The sequence below is a fragment of the Salvelinus namaycush genome, chromosome 31 (genome assembly GCF_016432855.1).
Source record: "Salvelinus namaycush isolate Seneca chromosome 31, SaNama_1.0, whole genome shotgun sequence".
NCBI lineage: Eukaryota > Metazoa > Chordata > Actinopteri > Salmoniformes > Salmonidae > Salvelinus > Salvelinus namaycush.
This window is the reverse complement of record NC_052337.1, coordinates 23393534-23413513: the sequence shown is the minus strand read 5'-3', so window position 1 is coordinate 23413513 and position 19980 is coordinate 23393534. Positions and strand designations below refer to the sequence as shown.

The 19980-nt window shown below is 41.7% G+C and overlaps 1 protein-coding gene across 1 annotated transcript in view; it reads right to left on the bottom strand.

Annotated features, from left to right (window-relative positions):
• The window catches only part of LOC120025667 (erbin-like), a 125686-nt gene that overhangs the window by 41091 nt on the left and 64615 nt on the right, over positions 1–19980 (bottom strand). Inside the window, exons 3-6 of the mRNA XM_038970218.1 lie at positions 8861–9058; positions 6541–6658; positions 2733–2811; positions 1458–1547 (exon numbers count right to left, since the gene is read on the bottom strand). Coding sequence (XP_038826146.1) covers positions 1458–1547; positions 2733–2811; positions 6541–6658; positions 8861–9049 — 476 coding nt within the window. The 5' untranslated portion in view covers positions 9050–9058. The remainder of the gene's footprint in view (positions 1–1457; positions 1548–2732; positions 2812–6540; positions 6659–8860; positions 9059–19980) is intronic.

The window sequence follows — 19980 nt, the reverse complement described above, 5'->3', positions numbered from 1 at the left end:
AGCATGGTTTGCCAGATGATTTATGTATACGCACTCTACCGTATATAAATACTATGGTTTAAATGAAGTACCATTACCACGAGAGAGAACCATCATATGACAAAAAGTGAGTCTATAGAGACAGGGGAGATGTAATGGAGTGTGTGGGAGTCAGGGCCTAAAGTCAGACCAAATATTCTTTCTGCATTAATTACAGCAAAAAACACAAAACAAAATGGATGAGCATGCTTAGTAATGTTTCCAAAACAAGGAATGCAATACTAGTAAGAAGTAATGTGGTATATTGCTCAATTTAATATTTTGTGACCTGAGTCTAACCAAAATATCACAGATGGGACAAAAATGTTCAGCTGCCCCTTTAAGGTTACCGTGGTAACTGGGCCACTCAAGTCTTCATGTGTGGTTGTGAGAATCTGACTAGTAGAGGCCGATGAGGTCTTGCTCTTCAGCAGTAGTGGAAGCAAACTCAAGCATTGAAAAACAACCTAACTTGTGAACAAAACAATCCAAATATATAGAGAAACACCAGGATAAAGTTTTACATTGGTAGTTAGACAATTTTATGCCTGTGCACATTGCTTCGAAAAACAAATCTTTCAGCATTCACTCACAGTGCGCACTGTGCCCCAGCCAGGCTGTGTTGCTGCGCAAGGTGGGATGACGGTATGATTCATATTTCTTTGTGCATTACGAGATATGAAACAAAACGGCAGAAATACTTTGAAAACAGCTACTGCAGCATTTATTTAGCTATAAAGCACAACTCGCACATGTGTCTATACTTGACTTTTGACTATTTTAATAAATGCTGGTAACTATAGAGCCCTGAGTGTGACCACCTGCCAACGTGGCTTCTGAATTAGATATACATTCTTACCAGCCAATCTACCTGCATTTATGGGTGTTCATTTTAGGCCCTGGTGGGAGTTGAAGCAATTGGGGGAAAAAATGGTTGTAGCAGTTGATTTTATCTCAAACTTTCACTTCACACTGCATTCACACACTGGTTCCTCTGACTTATAATGTCACACTGCAACGTCACGCACACACGAACACACACTCTCCTGACTTCAGGCTTTTCCCAGTTTAAAGCATTTCCATGTGGAGGTTAAGCTCCCCTACTCTGAAGATGAGATAAGGAAGATGAGATTCATGCCTGACATTCCAACATCACTGTAAGACTTCCTGTCTCGAGGAAATTACCTACAGTACCTCATCATGCTATTGTTACTGACCGAGGAGATATCATTATACCCAATACCCACATTTTCAATACCTGTCTGCTTCCTTGCATGTACAAATAGGCCAAAAAATACAGAGTAATTGTTTTGAGGTTTGCTCTATGAGGGTTTAGGCCTGGGTAATGGTGGTTGTGCAAAATATGTGTATACGAATATTTATTTCTATTCATATTTCATATATATGAATTGTGTTTGATTGATTGTCTGACATCTTACCTGCCAAAGCTGGCTGGTAGGAACTCGAGGAAGGCGTCATTCAGGTAGAGCTGTGTCAGGCTGAGGAGCTGGGTGAAACCCTCTGGGAGCCTGCAGGGGAGACAGGAGCAACATGGTCAGATTACTAGCCTCATCACTAACATCATCAAGGAGACAGACAAAACATCTATACTGAAGCAATAGGTGTTATTAAAGGGCTAACTAACGTAGCAGGCGTAAAATAAATGCCTGAGCGGCGATTCTTTCTGGTCCTGAAGATAAAAAATAAAACTGGTCAGGAGAAGGTTCTCTTCTGCACTTTCGAACCAATCCATAAATGTAGAGGAGTTAAGATGGGGTGTCGCCTTGTTAACGTCCAAAAGCGGAAGTAACGTCACAGGCTCTGTCCATTTCCCATGAAAACCAGTTGCATCGGTTTATTACCTTGCCCGCTGAGGGTGTTAAATGCCCAATGCAGCCGTTTTTATATCAATATCAAATCATTTATGGGGAACATTAAGTACCTTACTGTGATTATTTTAAATGAAAATGGTCAAAAAGACACAAAAATAGCTTCTTAGGAGAGAGAAAACTGAAAGCTAGCTGTTATTGGCAGAGAGGTTTGGAACTCTCTTTCTTATTGGTCTATTAATGAATTAATGTCGCCAGGCAGGCCAAAACGGCATCCCACCAAAACAGGCTGAAATTTAAAGTTGTCTTTTCAAACAGTTCTTACACTAAAAGGGCATTATCATAATTTTCAAAATTTCACAGTATTATTCCAACCTCAGTGTGGAAATATATATAAAACACAGGCAAATCATGTTTTTGACCGCACTGGGCCTTTAAGTTTAGCATCGTAAAAAGAGAGGAATTATGGTATCAATTCTAGGCTAAATATGGCACAGGAGCCAAGCAAAATGTACTGCGTGTCCAAGACATTTTTCCCTTTGGGAACAATACCGTTAATCTGATCTTTGTAATGAAAAGAAAGTGAATGTCTGCCAACTCTTTATAGTTCTCAAGCATTATCCTTGTTCGATACATCTTGGTTTGAATATGATCTTTACTCATTGTCAGTGGTATCAACAGCTCAAATTAAAATCCTATTTGGCAAGAGCGATTAGAGAGAAAACATTTACGTAAGATTGCCGCATAGATCCGTGAGAACAATATAAATCACCATTTAGTGAATGGTCTAGCCGTAGGTGTTTAACATACCAAGGCAGATTCGTACCCTATGCATGTGTAGGTAAATATACAGGTGCGACTTCAAATAACTTGTACCAAACTCACTTGGAGATGGGATTCACACTTGCTTCAACAATAGCCAGGACTTTGCAGTTCTTGATATTTTCTGGAAACTCCTGGATACCTAGAACATAAACCAGATGTACAATTACAGCATGTCAACATATAAGCCGTTTAATTATTTAAACATATATTACCATTCCTGGGGGATATGCCACAAAGCAAGATGAAACATCTTCATATCTCCTAGATCAAAGAGCAATATTGACTCTAAATTGTATAACTTACTTGATCTTTTCCATATCCCACATTCAACCCCAGCTTTCGTATTAAACTGGATGATCTAGGGCTTCTACAGTAGCATATATATGAAGGTACGTAATTAGGCCTAATGTTTATCAAAAGGTAGTAGGCTAACATAAATCTTGTTTTATTATATACTGATCAGAACCTATATGTAATGCGTTGACACAAAGAACATACAGATCTGTCCACCGTAATTGACCATTTAGGCCTACAATTTCAAAGACTGTCCCCAATCTTTGTAAAGCAGGATGATTCAATAAGTGGTGGACAGAGGAGCAAAAAGTAAGAAAACAAAAGGATGATGTGACAAGAAAATGACAAATAATATGAAAAGGGGATAATGAGAGCTTGTCCGAGAGCCTTTCTACAGCAGGAGAGCTCTGTGAACATATACAGTGCATTCGGAAAGTATTCAGACCACTTCACCTTTTAAACATTTCGTTACATTACAGCCTTATTCTTAAATGGATTAAATTGTTTTTTCCCCTGATCAATCTACACACCACCCCCCATAATGACAAAGCAAAAACAGGTTTTAGACATATTTGAAAATGTATTATAAATTTTAAAAAACGTAAACATCAAATTTACATAAGTATTCAGACCCTTTACTCAATACTTTGTTGAAGCACCTTTGGTAGCGATTACAGCCTCGAGTCTTCTTGGGTATGATGCTACCAGCTTGGCACAAGCTTGACACTATTTTCAGGTCTCTCCAGAGATGTTTGATCGGGTTCAAGTCAGTAGGTTTCCTCCAGACGTGACGCTTGGCATTCAGGCCAAAGAGTTCAACCTTGGTTTCATCAGACCAGAGAGGCTGTCATGTGCCTGTTACTGAGGAGTGGCTTCCGTCTGGGCGCTCTACCATAAAGGCCTGATTGGTGGAGTGCTGCAGAGATGGTTGTCCTTCTAGTAGGTTCTCCCATTTTCACAGAGGAACTTTCTTAATTCTTAATATTCTTAATGGGATGTTCAAAGTTCCTGATATTTTTTTATAACCCAACCCTAATCTGTATTTCTCCACAACTTTGTCCATGACCTGTTTGGAGAGCTCCTTGGTCTTCTACCTATTTGATGCTTTGATTGGCCAAAATAAACAACAAGCTACACACGTGAAGGCTACCAGATGGCTACCTGTATTTTTTATGTGCCGCACCGTGCACATCATAAAAACTAAATTGAAAAGATTGTTGTTTTATTAAAATAATAATTTTTAATCTCATAGTATATACTTCTATGTAACAATGTCACATGGATATTTTAATTTACTAACATTTTCAGTTTTAAAATGTGGTTAAAAAAGGCTTAAAATGTATTTTCTTTCAAAAATGAAAACTCACGCAAGTATTCGAATGCTAACGTTCGTTTGGAAATTTTAATTACTGTGCACATCCCTACATTATACTATACATGGACTATGGTGTCATTTGAGATTTGGCAATAACTGTTGTATGGTAGTGCAAGGACTAGGTATTCTAGCATACAGTATTTATTTTGAAGTCTGACTTGTCCTGTCTTAACTTCCTTATTTTATTACATAAGGGTTTGTCAGCTGTGTGATCTACTATTATGTTTAAATCAAGGTATGGTGAAACAGTACTTTTGTGTGGTATTGGCACTAGATTTTCTCCATCTCAACGTGAGATTGGAGAGTTTGTGTAACCGATGCAGGGACACTTTTTAAATAATTTAATCTAAACTACTTTTTAACGTTTCAGTAATTTCCTTTGACAACAAGATGGAGAGTAAGGTGCAATTAGTTGAATAGACTGAACATCACACTGCAGATAGGTACTTGAAAAGACTTAAAACGAACTTCGAGAATCCAAGTGCAGGGCTTTTCCACTTCATGCTGGCATGAATTGTCTACTCTCTTTGTCTGGCACGTGAGACTAGGCCAGAGACGGTGGAACAGTCTTGAACTATTACTGAACCATTAATCTCTGACAGTTTGCAGACGACACTACAGTGGTAGGCTTGATTACCAACAACAACGAGACAGCCTACAGGGAGGAGGTGAGGGCCCTCGGAGTGTGGTGTCAGGAAAATAACCTCTCAATGTCAGCAAAACAAAAGAGATGATCGTGGGACTTCAGGAAACAGCAAAGGGAGCACCCCCCTATCCACATTGACAGGACAGCAGTGGAAAGTGTTAAGTTCCTCAGTGTTCATATAACCGACAAACTGAAATGGTCCACGCACACAGACAGTGTGGTGAAGAAGGCGCCCTTGTCAGGGCAAACAAATTATTTAAAAAGTTTAAAAAGGCGCAACAGCGCCTCTTCAACCTCAGGAGGCTGAAAAAAATTGGTTTGTAACCAAAAACCCTCACTAACTATTACAGGTGCACAATTGAGAGCATCCTGTTGGACTGTATCACCGCCTGGTACGGCAACTGCACCGCCCACAACCGGAAGGTTCTCCAGACGGTGGTGCAGTCTGCACCACGCATCACCAGGGGCAAACTACTTGCCCTCCAGGACACCTACAACATCATCAAGGACAATAACCACCCGAGCCACTACCCATCCAGAAGGCGAGGTCAGTACAGGTGCAGCAGAGCTGGGACAGAGAGATTGAAAAACAGCTTCTATCTCAAGGCCATCAGATTGTTAAACAGCCACCACTAGCACAGAGAGGCGGCTGCCTACCTACAGACTTGATATCATTGGCCACTTTGTAAATGGAACACTAGTCACTTTAATAATGCCACTTTAAGAATGTTTACATATCTCACGTTACTCATCTCATATGTATATACTGTATCCTTCACTATCTATTCTTTACTCTCTATTGCATCTTAGCCGCTCTGTCACTGCTCATCCATATATTTTATACTTATATATTCTCATCCCATTCCTTTACTAGACTGTGTGTATTAGGTTTTGTTGTGGAATTGTTAGATATTAGGTTTTGTTGTAGAATTGTTAGAAATTACCTGTTAGATACTGCTGCACTGTCGGATCTAGATGCATAAGCATTTCGTACACTCGCAATAACATCTGCTAACCATGTGTATGTGACCAATAAAATTTGATTTGATTCTATGTTTGCCCTGACAAGGCATTGTCAACTTTAACATTTTTTTCTTTAAGTAAGATGGCTCTTCAGTCAAACTCCACTTTGGAGAGCCCTAAAGTAAATGGTGAAGATGAGACAGTAGTTATTCTGAGCATAAATACTATCTTCTAAAGGGAAAAGGGGTAGACTGCAACTCTTAAAAGTGCACAACAAAACCATTCTGGTCATACTGAGAGAGTGGTATTGAGAGAGTGGTCATTCTGGTCATACTCTTGTATTGAGAGAGTGTTCATTCTGGTCACACTCTTGTATTGAGACAGTGGTCATTCTGGTCATACTCTTGTATTGAGAGAGTGGTCATTCTGGTCATACTCTTGTATTGAGAGAGTGGTCATTCTGGTCATACTCCTGTATTGAGAGAGTGGTCATTCTGGTCATACTCTTGTATTGAGAGAGTGGTCATTCTGGTCATACTCTTGTATTGAGAGAGTGGTCATTGTAGTCATTCTGTGGTCATTTTGCTTACTGTTCTTGCTGACGTCCAGCTCCTTGAGATTGATGAGGTTGGCGATGGCCGCGGGCAGCACTGTGAGGTCGTTGTCTGGCATGCTCAGCCGGTGGAGCATCTGGCAGTTGAACAGTTGCTATGATGGGAGGGAGACAGAGAGAAATTGAGAGAAGGGGGAGAGAGAGAGAGAGAGATGTGGGGAGAGCGAGAGAGTGAGAGAAAGAGAATAAGACAAGTTGATTTCACAGTATGACTCAGGCAGGAGTCCGGTTTGTAAAGAAAGCTACAGTTCATTCACAGCAAATGCTGACTCAGTCACAAACACTCAGAGAATAATAGACTGACTAAGTGTGGAGGGAACGGGGAAAGCACAGGGCTGCATTGTGGATTGGCTCTGTTCAATCGGCAGATACTCTCACCTTCCGTAAACACTAGTGACGCACCGATATGACCTTTTTTGCCGATACCGATATCCAATATTTTCCTTGCAAAAAAAAAAACGATACCGACAACCGATATAATTTTTTTTTTGCGGCCTGTTAAGCATTCTAGTACAGTTAAATAGCTAACACACACACATGGACGTAGCGGCTTAAGGCACTGCATCTCAGTGCAAGAGGCGTCACTACAGTCCCTGGTTCGAATCCAGGCTGTATCGCATCCGGCTGTGATTGGGAGTCCCATAGGGTGGCGCACAATTGGCCCCGCGTCGTCCGCGCCGTCATTGTAAGTAAGAATTTGTTCTAAACTGACTTGCCTAGTTAAATAAAGGTTACACACACACCACACTGACCAAAAAGTTATTTTGTTGGCATTTACGCATGTCCCCATTACCAGTAAAACATAATCAAAACCTATTTCTTTCACTTACTTGCTGTGCTGTTTCGTTGTTCATTAGTTCAGTCGTTTCATTCTCAACCAGGATTTCTATGGAAGGCCGTCTGGGTCTTTGCATGTCAAATAACACAACATAATCTGTTTCAGTAGCTATAGTTAGCTAGCTAACGATCTATGTGAAGCGAGCCACAATAAGGATTAGCCACAATAGTGGACTTTGCGGTTAGCCTTCAAAATAAAAGTATGGCATAATTCTACTATTTGTATTAATTTGCATCACTGTCAATGACATACTTTTATTTTGAAGGCAAACCGCAAATTCCACTATTGTGCCTAATCCTTATTGTGGCTAGCTTCACAACACATAACTCGGTCCGGTCGAGCATCACTAGCCAAATGAAGGTAGCTGGCTACTTATAACGTTAGCTTTGGGCAACAGGGTTAAGTAGCTGTGTAACTATTTATTTTCATGAACTGAAGTTCAATTTCAATAGGCGAACAAACAAATAATGCTTTATTACCAACGTGGTACTGTATACACATCATTCGTGGCCGGTGTTTGCTTGTCTGCAGACTTTTTTGTACAGCTTTGACAGTACTATAGTACTACAGTACTGTATCTTTTTTGACACGCAAAGACCCAAACGGCGTTCCATAGTATGTATGTCGTGAAGCTATTAGCATCGACACTATTACTGTGTAACTTCGGTAGGGCAACATCTGAAAAATAGCGCACTTGGTAGTGTGTATCGGTGCTCAACCAGTCGGTGAAAGCCAACATCACCCACGACAGAGAAAGGTTGATTGTCAAGGGCAATGAATTCCATTATCTTGGCTTCAATGGATTTCGCCATTGAGTTGTCTCGCTGAAATGTTCTTACTCTTTCAAATGATTGCTCGACTTGTTGACTGCTCGATCCACACAGCAGACATTGTGGGCTAGGTTAGGAATGCTGTGTTGCACGAGTAGCGCAACATTTTATGTGGCGTTATATAGGTATGCACGGTAGCTTTGACATCGGTTTTTAACATCGGCGTTAAACTAGACATCGGCCAATACCGATGTTGGCATTTTTTAGCTAATATCGGCCGATTCCAATATGTTCACCGATATACCGTGCATCCCTAGTAAACACTATAGTCATCCCTTGGTAATGCACTCAATGTTGTTGCTGTGAGCAGCAGGAGGATAAGGCCCAAATTAAATCAGAAGCTGCAACTTGATCAAGACCTATAGCCTTATCCTTATGGACTGATTTCGTTATGTCACTCTACTGAGATACAATGTTTGCCAGGGAGAGCGGTTACTGCAATTTTGACAGGTTCATGTTTATAAACCATTATATAGCTACATAACAAGACCACCTTTCCTTATAACACAGTCATAAACAATGTCAGGGATTTGTGTGGGTAATTCAGTATGAACTTATTATGAACGTGTAGGTCTGTTTGTACATCTTGTGTGTGTGTGTGTGTGTGTGTGTCTGTCTCTGCTTCTTACTTTGGGCAGCTCCTCAATCTGGTTGGCGTCCAGATAGAGCTCCTCCAGGGTCTTCTCGAAGCTGAAGATCTCCTTAGGCACTGTCTCCAGGCTGCAGTGGGAGTAGTCCAGTGACGTCACCGTCTCCTCCTCCCCCCGCAGGCAGCGGCACGGCACAAGCCGCACAAACAGGTTCCGCTTGCTAGACATCCTCAGGCACTGCAGAGTAAGAGAGGGGGAGGAGAGGAGAGTCAGTGTCAAGACAGGCCAGTAAACTACTGCTGCTTCTTGGGGCTAAAGCTACTACAGGTATCCTCCTAAGCCCGAGAGATAAGTGTCAAAGTTAAGTAATCAAACAGGAAGGGAAGTCAGACTCTGGGTGTTTTCTAAAAGGGAGGGAGATGTGGTCAGCAGCACAACATCAGGTTGGTTTAGGGGTAGGTCGTTGGTTAGAGAGAGTAGATAGGTCAACTTTATTTAAAAAAAAATCTTAACAGTTTGTTGTATGGTTCTGCTCACTTCAATAACAGTCCAAGAGGTTTTACCACCAGTTACAAAGAGGATCTAAGGCAGTATACGTTATGATAGCTTGTTTACCACAGCCCTCTTGAATTGCTGGCATAAATTACATTGTGAGCAGTTACATAATCGTTTGTTCTCAGTGTCCATATTGACACGTAAGCAGGATCTGCAATGCATGCTCATTTAGGCTACAACTGTGTTGCATTGACAGTGCCAGAACAAAGGGCCAGCTTTCATCAACACAATGCCCTCAGAGCATTGATTAGTGTGGAAACTCATTACAGATAAATGGGCCTCTTTAAAATCTCTTTAGATTTTACATGTGGGTCCAAAGCATCACTGGATAATGAAAGCAAGCGCTACAACAGTATCACATTACTTCCTATACAGCTACAGAAGCACAGCACAGTAGGGCAGTGGCACTCATTGGCCCAGAGACAAGAGTCCTATCTGGACAAACAAAGCATACCTCATGGATTTGCCTCCCCGACTCCCCATTATTTTAACTGAGGTATAAACGGTGACAATTAGCTGGCACGTACGCTGTTGCTCATCAGTGCAGTGACAATGTATCTCCACTCAGTGGATGAGGACATTAAGATACACCTATCTAAGACAAAACCTATGAAAAGGTCAGAGGCCTAGTACTGATCCCTGTAGCATCTCATTAAGGTGTAAAAGCTGTCTGACAAGGTATTGATAAACAACAAACATTTGTTCAGTGTTTCTCAAGCTTGTTTAATAGCAGGGAGTGGAGCGCTAGTGTCCTTCCTCCATGAAAGACTGCTTCGGTCTATTGGCCTATCAAAACTAACACTTGAACGCACTAAATTGGTGTCAGCTAACCATCTGAGACACCGCTCAGCATCTTCTCAGGGACCAGTGCTGTTCCGAGGACCTGAGGTTGAGAAACATCTAGAAGGTGAAAGTCGACAGAGCATCAGCTCTTTGAGGCCAGAATACTAAATCTAAATCTCAGCTATTTCTTCCTCCACTAATGGCTTTATTACTGCAATCTCTGCTATTGTGAGAGCCTCTTGTTATAAAAAGGAGAGAGCAGTTCCCCTTGGAACGCATCCAATGAAACACCACTTTCAAGCAGGCATAGCAAGCAGCCCATTCAGCAGCTCAATAGCGCAGATGGCTGTAGGCCTAATTGTGTTGTAGCAAAGGATGAACACCAACAGCATTGTGATGCGAGTCATCCTCCAGAGAATCCAGTTCCTTGACTATCGTCTTTTGTCATGGAACAACAAAGTCAGCCCAGGTATGAAAGGGCTGATATCGTGTATTGTACTAGGGATACTCGATTGCTCGTCCTTGAGGGACAGAAAACCAGAGGAAACGAATGTGAGGATTGGAAAGAAAGAATGGCATTTTTTTCTTTTCAAGGCACGCTCTTCACTTGCTTATTTTAAAGGGGCCACATGATTCACAGTAGATATTATGGGTCTGATAAGTCTTTGGCCAGAGTTGGCTATGGCTGGGGGCTTTATGGTAGTACAGTATTGCACTATGGAATGTGCTCTGGTTAATGGAGGCCTTGTTCACTGGAGTGTTTAGAGAATATGACTTTCTCCTCCTCCCCTCATCTTCAGCTGGGAACTGCATCGTAGCGCAGACTGTCTGATTCCCAGAGTCTGCGTGTGTGTGTGGTGATGTAGGGCTAGTGCATGGCCATCTCTAAGCTGTAGAGACATGGGTCTGTCAGCTCCCCTCCATGATCTCCTGGATTAGACACTGTATAAGGCTTCCATTGCCACCGCTCCTCACTGGATTATCTACAATCACACTAATGGCCACATAATTCAGGGAGAAAAGTGAGCAGAAGAGAGAGAGAGAAATAAAATGAAAAGTGAGAAAGAAAGAAAAAAGGAGAGAGAAGGGTGGAGAAACGTAGCCAGTGAGTGAGTGACTGACTGAGTGCAAGTAGGATGCTAGAATGCAAGTTAAAAAATAGAAAACAATAGAGTAGCCTATAATAAGATGGAACGAGAAGGCCTAAGTGAGGGAAAGTAGGCCCGTCTCAAGAGGTCCTCTTCTTATCAGTCTTAACACACACACACGCACGCACAGACTAGAGGCCGACCGATTATGATTTTTCAACGCCGATACCGATACCGATTATTGGACGACCCAAAAAACCGCTACCGATTAATCGGCCATTTTTTTTTGTTTATTTGTAATAATGACAATTACAACAATACTGAATGAATACTTATTTTAACTTAATATAATACATCAATAAAATCAAATTAGCCTCAAATAAATAATGAAACATGTTCAATTTGGTTTAAATAATGCAAAAACAAAGTGTTGGAGAAGAAAGTAAAAGTGCAATATGTGCCATGTAAGAAAGCTAACGTTTAAGTTCCTTGCTCAGAACATGAGAACATATGAAAGCTGGTGGTTCCTTTTAACATGAGTCTTCAATACTCCCAGGTAAGAAGTTTTAGGTTGTAGTTATTATAGGAATTATAGGACTATTTCTCTCTATACCATTTGTATTTCATATACCTTTGACTATTGGATGTTCTTATAGGCACTATAGTATTGCCAGTGTAACAGTATAGCTTCCGTCCCTCTCCTCGCTCCTACCTGGGCTCGAACCAGGAACACATCGACAATAGCCACCCTCGAAGCAGCGTTACCCATGCAGAGCAAGGGGAACAACTACTCCAAGTCTCAGAGCAAGTGACGTTTGAAACGCTATTAGCGCGCACCTCGCTAACTAGCTAGCCATTTCACATCGGTTACACCAGCCTAATCTCGGGAGTTGATAGGCTTGAAGTCATAAACAGCGCAATGCTTGAAGCACAGCGACGAGCTGCTGGCAAAACGCACGAAAATGCTGTTTGAATGAATGCTTACGAGCCTGCTGGTGCCTACCATCGCTCAGTCAGACTGCTCTATCAAATCATAGACTTAATTATAACATAATAACACACAGAAATACGAGCCTTAGGTCATTAATATGGTCGAATCCGGAAACTATCATCTGGAAAACAAAACGTTTATTCTTTCAGTGAAATACGGAACCATTTCGTATTTAATCTAACGGGTGGCATCCATAAGTCTAAATATTCCTGTTACATTGCACAACCTTCAATGTTATGTCATAATTACGTAACATTCTGGCAAATTAGTTCGCAACGAGCCAGGCGGCCCAAACTGTTGCATATACCCTGACTCTGCGTGCAATGAACGCAAGAGAAGTGACACAATTTCACCTGGTTAATATTGCCTGCTAACCTGGATTTCTTTTAGCTAAATATGCAGGTTTAAAAATATATACTTCTTTCTATTGATTTTAAGAAAGGCATTGATGTTTATGGTTAGGTACAGTCATGCAACGATTGTGCTTTTTTCGCAAATGCGCTTTTGTTAAATCATCCCCCGTTTGGCGAAGTTGGCTGTCTTTGTTAGGAAGAAATAGTCTTCACACAGTTCGCAACGAGCCAGGCGGCCCAAACTGCTACATATACCCTGACTCTGTTGCAAGAGAAGTGACACAATTTTCCTAGTTAAAATAAATTCATGTTAGCAGGCAATATTAACTAAATATGCAGCGTTGGACTAGTTAACTGTAAGGTTGCAAGATTGAATCCCCGAGCTGACATGGTAAAAATCTGTTATTCTGCCCCTGAACAAGGCAGTTAACCCACCGTTCCTAGGCCGTCATTGAAAATAAGAGTGTGTTCTTAACTGACTTGCCTAGTTAAATAAAGGTGTAAAAAAAAATTTTTTTTTTTAATTGGCCAAATCGGTGTCCAAAAATACCGATTTCCGATTGTTATGAAAGCTTGAAATCGGCCCTAATTAATCGGCCATTCCGATTAATTGGTCGACCTCTAGCACACACGCTAGCACACACGCTGTAACGGTTTTCATCGTCTGAAGAAGAGTAGTCGGACCAAAGCGCAGCGTGGTTAGTGTTCATGCTTTTTTATTAGAACAGAACACTATAACAAAATAACAAGAGAATAACTGAAACCGAAACAGTCCTGTAAGGTGCAAAACACTAAACAGAAAATAACTACCCACAAAAACCATGTGGGAAAAAGCTACCTAAGTATGGTTCTCAATCAGAGACAACGATAGACAGCTGCCTCTGATTGAGAACCACACCCGGCCAAACACAAAGAAATACAAAACATAGAAAATGAACATAGAATGCCCACCCAAATCACACCCTGACCAAACCAAAATAGAGACATAAAAAGCTCTCTAAGGTCAGGGCGTGACACACGCACACTTGGCTGGGCCACCGATGTCTGTCAACACGGAGGGCTAAACAGAGTGAAGTTAGTGGCTTGGAGTAAAGAGGTCGCAGCCTTACATAACAATCAGATAACAAATATTTCCGGGGTTTCCGAGGAACCCATGTACCAGTCGGTACTGCCCAGAGACTCATCACCATACTTCCTTCTACCCGCTCTCGCTTCTCTCCCTCTCTCTGACCTACTGTTACTGAAAACTACCCGTATCATCATTTACCAAGGGGTTTTTCCAGATAAACTGGCCTGTCAGGACCCAATTATTGGCAGACTGAGGATTATTTACTATTAACATTTCAGCCATTAACAGCTGTAGTGTGCACACACACACACGCACTCACCTGAGTAATCAGGTATATAAGAGGGGAGGTGTGTGTGTGTTAGTGATGGGAGAAAATAATCTATACACTTACACGTCATTTGACGATATACATTGGCTTGCGGAAGTATTCACCCCCTTGGCATTTTTCCTATTTTGTTGCCGTACAACCTGGAATTTTTTTTTGGGGGGGGGGGGGTTGTATCATTTGATTTACACAACATGCATACCACTTTGAAGATGCAAAATATGTTTCATTGTAAAACAAACAAGAAATAAGAAAACAAAACTGATAACTTGAGTGTGCATAACTATTCACCTCCCCAAAGTCAATACTTTGTAGAGCCACCTTTTGTAGCAATTACAGCTGCAAGTCTCTTAGCGTATGTCTGCATAAGCTTGGCACATCTAGCCAATGGGATTTTTGCCCATTCTTCAAGGCAAAACTGCTCCAGCTCCTTCACGTTGGATGGGTTACGCTGGTGTACAGCAATCTTTAAGTCATACCACAGAGTCTCAATTGGATTGAGGTCTGGGATTTAACTAGGCCATTCCAAGACATTTAAATGCTTCCCCTTAAACCACTTGAGTGTTGCTTTAGCAGTATGCTTCAGGTCATTGTCCTGCTGGAAGGTGAACCTCCCTCCCAGTCTCAAATCTCTGGAAGACTGAAACAGGTTTCCCTCAAGAATGTCCCTGTATTTAGTGCCATCCATCATTCCTTCAATTCTGACCAGTTTCCCAGTCCCTGCCGATGAAAAACATCCCCACAGCATGATGCTGCCACCACCATGCTTCACTGTGGGGATGGTGTTCTCGGGGTTATGAGAGGTGTTGGGTTTGCGCCAGACATAGTGTTTTCATTGATGGCCAAAAAGCTCAATTTTGGTCTCATCTGACCAGAGTACTTTCTTCCATATGTTTGGGGAGTCTCCCACATGCCTTTTGGCGAACACCAAACGCGTTTGCTTATTATTTTATTCATACAATGGCTTTTTTCTGGCCACTCTTCCGTAAAGCCCAGCTCTGTGGAGTGTACGGCTTAAAGTGGTCCTATGGACAGATACTCCAATCTCCGCTTTGGAGCTTTGCAGCTCCTCCAGGGTTATCTTTGGTCTCTTTGTTGCCTCTCTGATTAATGCCCTCCTTGCCTGGGCTGTGAGTTTTGGTGGACGGCCCTCCCAGGCAGGTTTGTTCTGGTGCCAAATTCTTTCAATTTTTTAACAATGGATTTAATGGTGCTCCGTGAGATTGTCAAAGTTTCAGTTTTTTTTTTAACCCAACCCTGATTTGTACTTCTCCACAACTTTATCCCTGACCTGTTTGGAGAGCTCCTTGGTCTTCATGGTGCCATTTGCTTGGTGGTGCTCCTTGCTTAGTGGTGTTGCAGACCCTGGGGCCTTTCAGAACAGGTGTACATATACTGAGATCATGTGACAGATCATGTGACACATAGATTGCACACAGGTGGACTTTATTTAACTAATTATGTGACTTCTGAAGGTAAGGTTGCACCAGATCTTATTTAGGGGCTTCATAGCAAAGAGGGTGAATACATACAGTTGAAGTCGGAAGTTTGCATACACCTTAGCCAAATACATTTAAACTTGTTTTTCACAATTCCTGACATTTAATCCGAGTAAATATTCCCTGTCTTAGGTCAGTTAGGATCACCACTTTATTTTAAGAATGTGAAATGTCAGAATAATAGTAGAGAGAATGATTTATTTCAGCTTTTATTTCTTTCATCACATTCCCAGTGGACAGAAATTTACATACACTCAATTAGTATTTGGTACCATTGCCTTTAAATTGTTTAACTTGGGTCAAACGTTTTGGGTAGCCTTCCACAAGCTTCCCACAATACGTCGGGTGAATTTTGGTCCATTCCTCCTGACAGAGCTGGTGTAACTGAGTCAGATTTGTAGGCCTCCTTGCTCGCACACGCTTTTTCAGTTCTGCCCACAAATGTTCTATGGGATTGAGGTCAGGGCTTTGTGATGGCCACTCCAATAGCTTGACTTTATTGCCCTTTTTGCCACAACTTTGGAATTTTTCTTGGGGTCATTGTCCATTTGGAAGACACATTTGCGACCAATCTTTAACTTCCTGAATGATGTCTTGAGATGTTGCTTCAATATATCCACATAATTTTCTACCTCATGATGCCATCTATTTTGTGAAGTGCACCAGTCCCTCCTGCAGCAAAGCACCCCCACAACATGATGCTGCCACCCCCGGGCTTCACGGTTGGGATGGTGTTCTTCGGCTTGCAAGCTTCCTTCTTTTTCCTCCAAACATAATGATGGTCATTATGGCCAAACAGTTATATTTTTGTTTCATCAGACCAGAGGACATTTCTCCAAAAAGTACGATCTTTGTCCCCATGTGCAGTTGCAAAACGTAGTCTGGCTTTTTTATGGCGATTTTGGAGCAGTGGCTTCTTCCTTGCTGAGCGGCCTTTCAGGTTATGTCGATATAGGACTCGTTTTACTGTGGATATAGATACTTTTGTACCTGTTTCCTCCAGCATCTTCACAAGGTCCTTTGCTGTTGTTCTGGGATTGATTTGCACTTTTCGCATCAAGGTACGTTCATCTGGTACCTTCAGGCGTTTGGAAATTGCTCCCAAGGATGAGCCAGACTTGTGGAGGTCTACAATTTGTTTTCTGAGGTCTTGGCTGATTTCTTTTGATTTTCCAATGATGTCAAGCAAAGAGGCACTGAGTTTGAAGGTAGGCCTTGAAATACATCCACAGGTACACCTCCAATTGACTCAAATGATGTCAATTAGCCTATCAGAAGCTTCTAAAGGCATGCATTTCCCAAGCTGATTAAAGACAGTCAACTTAGTGTATGTAAACTGCTGACCCACTGGAACTGTGATACAGTGAATTATAAGTGAAATAATCTGTCTGTAAACAGTTGTTGGAAAAATGACTTGTGTCATGCACAAAGTAGATGTCCTAACCGACATCGAATCACAATAAAATCATAGTTTCGAATCGCAATACATATAGAATTATGAGAATGGCAATACATATCGTATCGGCACCTAAGTATCATGATAATATCGTATATTGAGGTCCCTGGCAATGCCCAAAGATGCCAAGAGATGAGTTTGGATTGGTCACCACATTTTGAGCTGGTCAGTATATCTAGGTAATCCTGTCTAACGCTGCTTTTTTTAATGTAAAAATGTTGCTCTCCACTTTCTGGAGGACTGAGTTCTGAAATCAGTGGAATTCGAGGACGATAGCTAAGGAGATGGAGAAAACACCTGTCTCCGGATCTCCAAACTAAGGGCAACCATGGCATCCGACAGGAGACGCATCCATCCATAATGTATATGGGTAAGATAGCTACATTTTCAGATCTAGCTACATTTTCAGATATTACAAATTTCTAATTTTGACAGAAAGTGGTTTCATTTCAAGTTAAAATGTACTGTTAGGTAGCTAATGTTAACTGGCTGGCTCGCTAGCTAATGTTACGTTTATGAACGTATTATTCGTATCTCAGGGCCATTTGCTTGGCTAGTTATAGCCTAATGTTAGCTAGCTAACGTTGGACCTGGTTGGTTAGCTACCTGCAGATTCATGCAGGGTAGTAATGTCATGAGTTGGGATTATGGTTCGTTGTTTAGCTAGCTAGCTAAATTCAGTCTGGTCATCTACTCCGATTTCAGAGCACTCTCGTCTGAGTGTGCCAGAGTGCAGAATAACGGATTAATTCACAAACGCTCAACACCCGTTGAATATGGCCGGTGTCAGTAAACGTCGGCAAAAAATCATGCATTAATGCAAGCTTCAACGGAAAGTATGCACAAAAATGTGATGCATGCGGGTAATAAATTACGCAACATTTCTTGAAATCAATGGCGGCCATTATTTGAGTTGAAGCGAGAGAAGATGCACTCCAACTTCGGAATAAAATGTTGCCTATTCACGTCTCAAATGTTGCCCGACTACAATATTTTATCTTGATACTGTATGTTAATAAATGCATGCAGTGTTCCTTTTGGCATGTTTACCAGCCTACAATACCCACTGTAGTGTGCCTAGATCGCAAGCCCATAGTAAGTAAATAGGGCTAACTGGCTAGCTACTACTGTTAGCTAGCCAGATAGCCACAAAGAATTGACATCTACCTTGCATAACATTGTTTTAGGTCATTTTGCCTGTTTACCTAGCTGGCTAGCTAGATTATTAAGATTCACATAGCTGATAATTATAAGGTAAAATGTTTGCTTTGTGTATATCTTGTTTAGTCTCTATTGTTGCCATTGTCCTGGCTGGGTGAAGATTCAGTGAATAGGGAGGTGCAACATGAGGTAATACAGTAGGGGGAGCGCGAGTGCTTGTCAAATGTAATGTTTTATGCATTCTCTACACTCTCGTCCTCACATGAAAGTACTGTAGAGAACGTCCTTGAAGAATGCAATCGGAGCATGACTGTGGAGTACAGTAGGATGCATATTGAGAAATATACCAGATCTCAACCCAATTGAACACTTGAGAACACCGAGACAGCATTTTCCACCACCATCAACAAAACACCAAATTATGGAATTTCTTGTGGAAGAATGGTGTCGCATCACCTCCAGACACCTATGCCAAGGTACATTGAAGCTGTTCTGGCTTGTGGTGGCCCAACACCCTATTAAGACACTTTATGTTGGTGTGTATTTCGGCAGTTAAATGTAGCAAGGTGAGATGCAGGAGGAAAGAGCATGGGAGGGTATCTCCCACTGTAGTACTGTAGTGCTATCGGACAGACATCCAGGGTCCTAGAGTCAATGGTCTGGACAGAGAGGGCAGGGTGATAAAGACAGCAGGAGGGGCTGCAGCTGGAACCTGGGCAGATTGAGCTTCCTGTTTGTTCTGCAGATCATGGCCAGGCATTCACCTCCTTATCTTTCATAATGTTGTTGTGTGTGTGTCACGCGCACTCCGGGCGCATGCAGTCTTCCAACAGTCTCTGCCGGCAAACTGGGACTTGCTGATCAGTACCAGATCTTCAGTTTCTTGGCAATTTCTCGCATGGAACAGCCTTCATTTCTCAGAACACGAATAGCCTGACGAGTTTCAGAAGAAAGTGCTTTGTTCCTGGCCATTTTGAGCCTGTAATTGAACACACAAATGCTGATACTCCAGATACTCAACTAGTCTAAAGAAGGGCAGTTTTATTACTTCTTTCATCAGCACGGCACTTTTCAGCTGTGCTAACATAATTGCAAAAAGGTTTTCTAATGATCAATTAGCCTTTTAAAATGATAAACTTGGATTAGCTAACACAACGTGCCATTGGAACACAGTGAGTGTTGGTGAGTGATGGTTGCTGATAATGGGCCTCTGTACGCCTATATAGATATTCCATAGAAAATCTGCCGTTTCCAGCTACAATAGTCATTTACAACATTAACAATGTCTATACTGTATTTCTGATCACTTTGATGTTATTTTAATGGACAAAAAATGTACTTTTCTTTCAAAAACAAGGACATTTCTAAGTGACCCCAAACTTTTGAACGGTAGTGTACATCTAGCTGTTTTTCCTAATCTTGAAGCGTGGATTCCGATTGGTCAGACCAGCTTTGAATAGTCCTTAGCACGGGTACTTCCTATTTGAGTTTCTGCCTATAGGAAGGGAGGAGCAAAATGGAGTCGTGATCAGATTTGTTGAAGGGAGGGCGGGGGAGGGCCTTGTAGGCATCCCGGAAGTTGGAGTAGCAGTGGTTGAGTGTTTAAGCAGCGCAAGCACTAGAGTCAATGTGTTGATAGAACTTTGGTATCGTTATCCTCAAATTTGCTTTGTTAACATCCCCAGCAACAATAAATAAGGCCTCGGGATATGTGGTTTCAGGTTTGCATAAAGTCCAGTGAAGTTATTTGAAGGCCGTCGTGGTATTGGCTTGAGGGCGAATATACACGGATGAGACTATAACTTTAGGTTACGACCGTAACCCCGGTTCTCTGATAGTACGAGTGAGGTATTTCACTTATGGGATATGCCCCCAGCGT